This window comes from Chaetodon auriga, chromosome 8, assembly GCF_051107435.1.
Source record: "Chaetodon auriga isolate fChaAug3 chromosome 8, fChaAug3.hap1, whole genome shotgun sequence".
Taxonomy (NCBI): domain Eukaryota; kingdom Metazoa; phylum Chordata; class Actinopteri; order Chaetodontiformes; family Chaetodontidae; genus Chaetodon; species Chaetodon auriga.
Window position 1 is genome coordinate 22,527,024 of NC_135081.1, and position 9,030 is coordinate 22,536,053.

The 9,030-nt window shown below is 41.1% G+C and overlaps 1 protein-coding gene across 1 annotated transcript; it reads left to right on the plus strand.

Moving 5' to 3' along the window:
• The first annotated feature begins 1,871 nt into the window (after window positions 1–1,871).
• Window positions 1,872–2,886, plus strand: hamp (hepcidin antimicrobial peptide). The gene is made up of 3 exons (XM_076737123.1): window positions 1,872–2,157; window positions 2,258–2,335; window positions 2,496–2,886. Exons 1-3 carry the CDS (start codon window positions 2,071–2,073, stop codon window positions 2,601–2,603), a joined length of 273 nt encoding a protein of 90 aa, XP_076593238.1. The 5' UTR covers window positions 1,872–2,070; the 3' UTR covers window positions 2,604–2,886.
• The last annotated feature ends 6,144 nt before the right edge of the window (window positions 2,887–9,030 follow it).

The window sequence follows — 9,030 nt, forward strand, 5'->3', positions numbered from 1 at the left end:
ATAGCCTCTGTGGATGTTAGAGGACACGCATGCTCAGTGAACACAGGCTAAAACATGCCTGGAAAACCCAGATCTACACGCTCTTTTCTTCTTTTTAACATTTATTTTCCGTCTCTTTCTTCTTCTCACAGTGAACCTGGACACAACATTTTTTGCCATGACTCGTTCAACCAGCATCGTATTAAGATTCCTCATGAGCTGAGTCACACTCACCATGACTGGACATAATGTGCTAGTTCAAACAGCCCCTTTCTGTCCCTCAGTTATGCAAAAACACACAAGTTCACGCGTAAAGTAAAGATAATATGATGCTCTGCCTTCGCGTCGCAGACATATGGGTGGATTCCAGCAAATGTGGAGCCATTCATGATTGTATTTGTTGACTCTGATGTTGTGGTCACCCAAAGCAAGCACGCCGGCCGGCAGGTTATCAGTGAACGAGACAGACTGACGCAGGGGTCCCGCGGCATGTTGTTTCACTAATTGACTCAGCACGGGCAATTTGGAAAGACTTTGAAGGTATAATGAGAATTCAAATGGCCCCTGATTTTATCAGCGTGCTCAGTCCACTGTTTATCAGTTTGTACCTTTATTTTGCCTTTTTGTTATTTCATTTCCACCGTTATTGATTTTTGTATTTATTCACAGCCTGATGTTGTTCTGGAGTAGTTTTCTTACACTGACAGGTTAATTAATCTTAAGGTGTTTATCACTGCTTCACTGATAAGGGGAAAAATAATTCTTGCAATTTCAGAGTCCTATGCAGCTGTTAACAGTCTGCATTATTATCACCACGTTATTGTCATTAAATTGACATGTTGTGTTTCACTGTTTAAAATATATTTATGAACCTATCAACAACTGTTAACGTGCTGTGTGGCAGGGAATCAGTAATGATATTTTAATGAAACAAATAGTTGTTCTTTGTTTGTATTTCAATATATCATTCTTCCAAATTAAAGAACCTCTCATGAATAACATATAAAAACAAATATATAGAAAAGTATGCAGATAATGATATACAACAGATTTGTTTTGCTGGAGGGTAAAACAGGTGGAGCAACTCGTCACTGTCCAGACATAATAGACCTCATCAGATTACATTATATTCATCTTTATCTAATGCATATTGAAACACCTTGACTCTCAAATAGAGGTTTTTAATCCTGGCTACTATTTCACTGCTCTCAAAGGGATTTAATTTGGTTCAACTGCAGGTTCCTGTGTATTATGCAAAAACTGAATGTGTTGAAAATGAGGGGCTAATTATTCCATTTGAGAGGTTGTAATTACATCCTTTAGACTGAGCAATGGATATTCCAAAGTGGCTCCCTCTCCTTAGTGAAGGATTTCCTGGGTTGAAACAAGTGCAGCTCAGTCAGCCATGCAATAGATTGACCCATGCAGTCTTGGGCTTTGCTGTGGGAATCTCCAGCTTTCCGGTTTGTTCCAGGAATAGTCACATTTTCAGATGAGCCTCTACAAGTATTAAGCGCTGCCTCGCTACAGAATACATATTGCTCTCATACATTGTAAAAATGATGGTCTCCAGCAGCAGCAGCAGCAGCAGCAGCTTGTTCATGTGTGGAATTATGTGTTCTGTCTGCGGAAAGTAATTTAATTTAAAAGTTCATAGTTGATTTGATATTATTGAGCAGACAGTGGGGCCCACAATCAAAAATAGATCAGAGAATTTCCACCAGTGTTGCAGCACTATGAGGAGGAGAAGAGGAGGTCAAAACTTCCCCAGTGGAGTTAGGTAACCGCTGCCAGGAAAGGGCCGGGCCTCCCAGCGCGATGAGGCAACACTGAGTCCAAGTGTGTATAAATACCAGAACGATCCTCACACTCAACCATCAGACAGAGGAAGGACTCTAAAGAGCTGACAAGGGTCGCCAGAAGATCTGAAGAAAGCCACTTGCCCAGACGATCACCATCCATCACTGGGGCTGAAGACTAAATTGAAGACATTGCATTGCTCTTCGGTGGCCTGACACCCATGAGAAAAAAGACCAATCAGCTCTAATCTTCAAAGGATTTAATAACTAAACCGTTTAAACCCCTCCAAAAATGAAGGCATTCAGCATTGCAGTTGCAGTGACACTCGTGCTCGCCTTTATTTGCATTCTGGAGAGCTCTGCCGTCCCATTCAGCGGGGTAAGAATTTGACTTAAACTCACTTCATTTGCTTATTAGCTATAAATGTTTTGTCAGGATGCTAAGATGTGGCTCCTAAATGTGCATAATTCATTAACAGGTGCAAGAGCTGGAGGAGGCAGAGAGCAATGACACTCCAGTTGCGGCACATCAAGAAATGTCAATGGAATCGTGGATGGTATGTTCAATTGACTGAATGAATTAAGCCAATTACCGTGAGCAAATTAAAATTTAAGTGGATGTGTTTTCCCCGTGGAGTGCCCCGGTGCTCTCTCCACACAAGGAGAGGATGAAACGCTGGAGATGAACACCAGGCTCATGTCTCTTGTCTTTCGCAGATGCCCAGTCACGTCAGACAGAAGCGTCAGAGCCACATCTCGCTGTGCCGCTGGTGCTGCAACTGCTGCAGGAACTACAAGGGCTGCGGCTTCTGCTGCAAGTTCTGAGGGTTCCCGCCGCAACCACCAAATCTGAATTTCTTCCACGTTGTAGCCCGCCCCAAGAAATGACCTTTTCTTGACTTCTTTCTCCAATGCATTGTCTGTACTACACTGTTTTGTATCATTTTTACCAGGTATGATTCATGGGCAAGCACTGGAAAAAAAGAAATGAAGAGCTATTCTCTCTATTTATTTTGTATGTTTTAATACTTTCGCCCTGTAGGTCTTTTTTTTTTTAAGCTCAATGATATGTAAATTTGTTCCTAAAAATAAGACAGATGTGTCTGTTTCATCTAAATTAAGTTAATATTTGATGCTGAATAAATAATGAACTTTCAAAGCAACTGCAAAATGTTTTGGTGTTATTAATAAGCAAATATTAAACAGCAATACATCTTTATAGCTCCACACTGAAGAACACAAACATGAAAAACATCATGGGTGCATGTTAAAAACAGTATGTGTGATAAACCATAGTAGGATCTTAAGTGATGAAAGGAAATTTAACAACTTTAAATTGTAATTATCGTTGTGCGATTGTTGGATTTGGTCTCACTGTGGTAACTTGTGCTCAAGTCAAATCTGTTTTATTTATATAGCCCAGAATAATGGGTCAAAACTTGCTTTTAGGGCCTGTAGAGCATACGACACCCTCTGTCCTTAGACCCTCCATTCGGATAAGGAAAAAGAGAGAAACCTCAGTAAGAGTGACAGAAGAGGGATTCCTCTCCCAGGATGAAGAGACATGCGATAGATGTCATGTGTACAGAATAAAAAAATCACAGTATATATACGTTATGATGACAAAAATACCGATAAATGCAGATCGTAAAACATAGGTGGAGAGTATGGATCCAGGAGGACGCTGAGCAGCTTCAGGTGTCACCAGATCAGTACAACCTGAGCCACATGACTTCCTCTAAACCATGGAGACCTGGAAGGAGGACGGGCCACACAAACACAGAAGAGGCAGCATTCACGCAGACAGGAGAGATGGACAAACAGACAGAGGGAGGGAGAGGCTGAAGGAGGAGGAAGGAGAGGAGAGGAGAGGAGAGGAGAGGCTGAACCTCCTGGGGATGATGATCCAGATCCGAATGTGCTCTGTGATGTGAAAGCAGCTCCCAAACACGTCCTTTTCCATCGTCACATACTGCGCTGTTTTAGCACGTTAACATTTAACAGGACTTGAATTAGCAAACACAGACATATCAGATGTTTGATAACGAATATGCAGACTGTGATGCACCATAAACATCTGTTTTTTCTGCTCTTTATCACTGACTAATACTTCACACAATAATGATACAATTGATGTACCTTTAACGCAGCATTATCATTTGTCGTCAGTTACTGTGCATGCTCCGGTAGGTTTTTCCTCTTTGGTCATTTTTCATTGCAATGACTTTTTTCTGGTTAGATAAAAACACATTTATCTGAATTAGATATTTCTGGGCATCGTGCATTGGAGCGTCGTGATGAGCTCTTCTCAAAATAACGTTCTCCTGAAATATCCTCCGATGCTCAGGAAGTCACACATTTCATGCAGCTGTGGCTCAGAGATGTAGAGCTTAAAGTTCGATCCCTGGCCCGGAGGTCTACATGTCGAAGTATCCTTGGGCAAGATGCTGAATTACCTAAACTGTGAATGCGGCATGAATGGCCAGCCACCATCGTGTTAATGCATGTGAATGCAGACTTGAGTTGTAAAAAGCGCTTTGAGTGGTCGTCAGACTGGAAAAGCTCTGTATAAGTGCAGTCTTTCCTGTTAGCAGAGGCAATTTTACAGTCAAGACAGGTGGGGTTTGGCTACTATCCGGGCGCTGTATCATGACTTAACATATTATCTCCATGAAAAGCGTATTGGGAACCTGCTCAACTTCATTATTACTCACAATGTCCTCTGCTATCAGCAGCTTCACAGCATTAACACTGCTGTGAAGCAAAAGAACACAAATCTAGGTACACGTGTACTTCTGTAGTTGATCTGTGAGAGCAGAGACGCTCCTCTGGTATCCCTATGGAACATGTCAGTGGGAAATTTAAGACAGTAAGCTGAAGCTACCAGATTACCAGCATCCACAGTGTGCCCTCTGCTTGCTCAGCTAGTTATTGCAACCTACTGCTGGTGAGAAAATAATCAGTCAACTCAGGGATGTAGATCTCACTATTCCACCTCAGAGAGCATGATATCACCAACCGAACCCTGGCAAATCATTTGAAAGCCGGAGGAAAGAAACATGATTGTGTTTTAGGGGTTCCCATGGTGCTTTCACCAGAGCAACGGGTGGCAGAGGCTTAATTCCCTCTGTGGATTACCAACTGAAAATTATTTCATCCATGGACTGTCAGATTGAACTGTCAGAGGGCTGCTCACATCAACGACTGGCATGTAACCTTCCTTTCCGAGATGTGATCATCAGTGAGTCAATAGTTTTTTTTTTCTTACAGATTATTATGGTCTGTCTGTGTCTGTGTATTGCAGCAGCCACATTCCTGCTATTGGTTTTTATTAACTAACTGTAGAAGGCAAAAGCTATTTTCAGCTATCGAGCTGGTGGATCAAGACACATTTTTACATACCAGCATTGTTGGTGCAAACAGATACTCCTGGTTTATCATAATGCCACTCCTTGTATGATGAGGAAGTGTGTGTATGTGTGTGCGAGGTGGTGAGTAATTGCAAACTTCTTCCTCAAAAAAAAAAAAAAAAAAAAAAAAACTCGCAAAATTGAAAGAAATGTGAAGGACTGAGTTCTCACAGCCTGAGTGACTGGCACTTGAAATTAGATAAACCTGGAGTGTGTGGAAAAAAAACCCAGTTTGCTTCTTTTTCATTTACTCCTCACAGCAGTACACAACATTTTGTAATAGCCAGAGATGTTCCATGTGGTGTGTGTGTCAGGGGTTAAAAGCCAAAAACCAGGCACAGTGAGTGAGAACACAATGGAGCTTAGACATACAGTATGTGCTCCTCCTGACTGGATTAAATTCACTACATGTGATATCAAAACCCAGAAAACTCCTAGAGAGAAATACATGCCCTCCAAATAAGAGACAACACTTGTTGTACAACAAAAGACACAAAGCTGCTTAAAATATTAATATGCATGACCCTTGAATTCCATTACATTGTATATTTCTGGTTTCCTTTTTGTATTATTTATACAGTAATACATTCTTAAATTTTAAAATGAGGTCCTATAAACAGCTTTGCTGATTTAAAGGCTTCCTGATAGGTTGTCATTGTGTTTGCACACTACGATTCTCTGCTGAAAACCCTGCTGGTGCCACTTTCCTGCAGCTTCTCTCCATTATCCCCATTTTAGAGACATGACCGGCAATTTTGAGAATAAGTTAAACACCAAAACAATGATTCAGTCAACAAAATCCCAACAGTGTCCACAACAATGTAAAAAAAACGTCCTCATAAAGGAAACAACATTCTCGCCTGCAGTCATTTATCACTGATAAAACTGAAAATAAACATTTTTAGGCAGTCTGTTTACTGCTTCATACTGTATATTCACATCAGGCTGTGCTTTTGTGTTATAGACAGCTTGGATTGAACAGGTCTGTGCAATCCAGTCTCAATATGGGTGCACGGGTAGCATTAAAGTTCAAATCCATAACATAAGTGGGAACCTACCAATAATTAATTATTGCTACAGTTAATGACTATGTCAGAGTAACGGTGGATATGGTGGAGGACAGACTGCCTGGATGTCCTTGTGTTAAATGAGAAACAGTCAAACAAAAACTCATTTCCCACAATTTAATTAAAAAAAAAAAAAAAACTTAATTAGCAATACTTAAAATGCATTTGTTTTTTGCTCCTTGAGTATTTTTCCACCAGCAGCTCAAAGTTCTTCTTCACTTTACTGATCTCAGGCGTACTATTTGTTTACACACGCAAACATAGCTCGCTGAAAGAAGTTATCCCAGTACAAATTAAAATAAAAGGTCTGAGTCATAAAGCCATCGCAGCTCCCTGACATCAGTGTGGCTTAGGTTGTCACGGTGCAGTGAATACAGGGAACAGCGATAGGAACCACCCGCAGATGGATGTGACAGAGCAGCTGTAGTTCAAATATTTATTTCAGATGTGGAGTTGTTTAAAGGCTTGCAGGTTTAGACACAGGTTTGTAGATCCAGATCCAGGTAAATGGGCAGAGTCAGGATAATGTTAAGGCTCCAGTGGATGGAAATCAAAGCTACAAAGCACATAGAAATGTTAGTGATCTGCCAGAGAATGAAAGGAAGCGGGCTGGTATATGAACTGGGAGGCTGACGAGGGAATGAGATGCAGGTGAGGAGGTGGGCGGGGAAGGCCGGGCAAATGCACAGTGGATGAGGGAAGAGGGAACAGGTGTGTCAAGGTCAATGCCTGGATAGGTACACAAGCACACACACACAGAGATGTGCCTAGATATGAACACATATGGAGAGAATTCACTGCAATCAGTCAGCTTTAACAATCATTTTCATAAACATCAAGGCCTGATGATGGCAGATCATTTTAAAAATAGCAGTGTCTTCTGAGTATCGTCATGTCATGCACACTCAACAGTAAGACTGTCATCCATCAACATGTACTGTAATCTATTTGCAGCCATTTGAACGTGTGGCTGTCACTCTCAACATGCTTGATTCATGTGGAAACTCAATATATTCTTAAAAATCTTGGCCTGATTGTTTTTCAGTCTGTAAAGGTATAAATAGGCGCAGTCACATTTAGCTGATAAATCTGCAACACAACGGTGTGCATGTAAGATACATATCAGCTTGCAGGCAGAGGGTTTTTGTCAGAAAAGCTCTACCAAGAACATCATGTTCAAAGCATCGACGAATCACAAATGCGTTGTATCAAAAGGCACTCGAGTATCAAAATGGCATCGTTCTCATATCAAAATATTGCAGAATACTACATCAAATAAGGAGCCAAATCAGAAAAAATAACCCCGCTATGGCCATACAAATTTTCAGTTGCTATTGGAAATACATCAAGTAAACAAGAAGCCTTTAAAATGCTCTTTCATTTAAGTGCATGGTGAAAAAAGAGACAACTATAGAATCAAAGGGTAAAATGTTTGAGTTAATAAGAGCCAACACTGCTCACTTTACTTGCAAGTTATTTTCATCCAGAATTATGCCCTTGAGCCACAGGTAGACTACTGCACATCATGGGATACTTCTCAGTACCCAACAACAGAGGCAGAGAAGCGAGAGCCCCAGTTCACTCGGCAAACTAATTTGAGCTACCAAGGCCTTGACCACACATACTAGGATATTTTTAAAAATTGGATGGAAAAATGGAAATTCTGAGATTTTCCTTGTCCATTTAAAAAAAAAAAAAAAAAATTGTCCACTCGACCTTCATTTTACAAAATATCTCCGAACACAATGGAATGTACAAATGATTCCAAACAAGCCTGCCGGGCCAGTAGGTGGTGATAAAGTCCACATCAATGATACATCAAACACCAAAGAACATTCTGTGTAGTGAGCTTATTGTCCTTTGGCGGTTGTCTTAAAAACACAAACAATAGCTGCTAGTTATTTATTCATCTGTAGTAGTGCTAACCAATCACAAACTAGCCTGTAGTCCACCATTGTTGTTGCTTCAGGTGCATGCTCATTGCACAAAGCAGCGACGTGCATGCACGAATTGGGGTGATAACATCATCATTTCCCAAACGCTCAGTTTTACATGCACACACGGATGCACAGAAACTGGAGTTTGGAAAAACTGACGCTTTAAAAGGTGTTTTAACACATCCGTTTTGCAGATTTGCTGAGGAAAATGTTTGTTTTGCTAAATGTCCGTATATGTGCGGTCAAGGACTCAATGAACCCAGGACCTGGTCTTTAATGTGTCCAAGCTTCGAATGCAAGAGAGGAGAAAACAAGTCATCAAAAGAAAATCAACATCATTGAGGGCAAATACAACTTCAATAAGAATTTTTAATGATAGGAGAATGAATGCCATCGGCATAACAAGCACAATGATCCCTGTGTTGTCTCATCCTTTATAGCTTTGTGGTTCCTCTCCAGGCAAGTTTGTTTATTGGATTCCATTCAAATTAAAGCTACCTCATCAAGTGTGATAATGCGTGTGTGGAATGGTACGTCTCTGAGGAAGAAGCGGTGAGTCCACTCTGGGTGCACATAACAGTCAGAGTTCAGAGACGCTTCACGTAAGGCTCACAGAGAGAGACAAGCAGGCAGGTACAATCAAATTAACAGACTCGAATGATTCACCAAGACACAGCTTGAATGGTCCAGCAGGAGCGTGCGGAAAACTCTCCTCCACTATATACCTGTGAGATAACGAGCAAATGAGAAGCAGCTGTGCAGGCAGGTGGTCAGTCACAGTGGCAGTCAGGTGTCAGGTGAAACTCACTGAGGGTGTCTAGTGGACAGGTAGGGCATG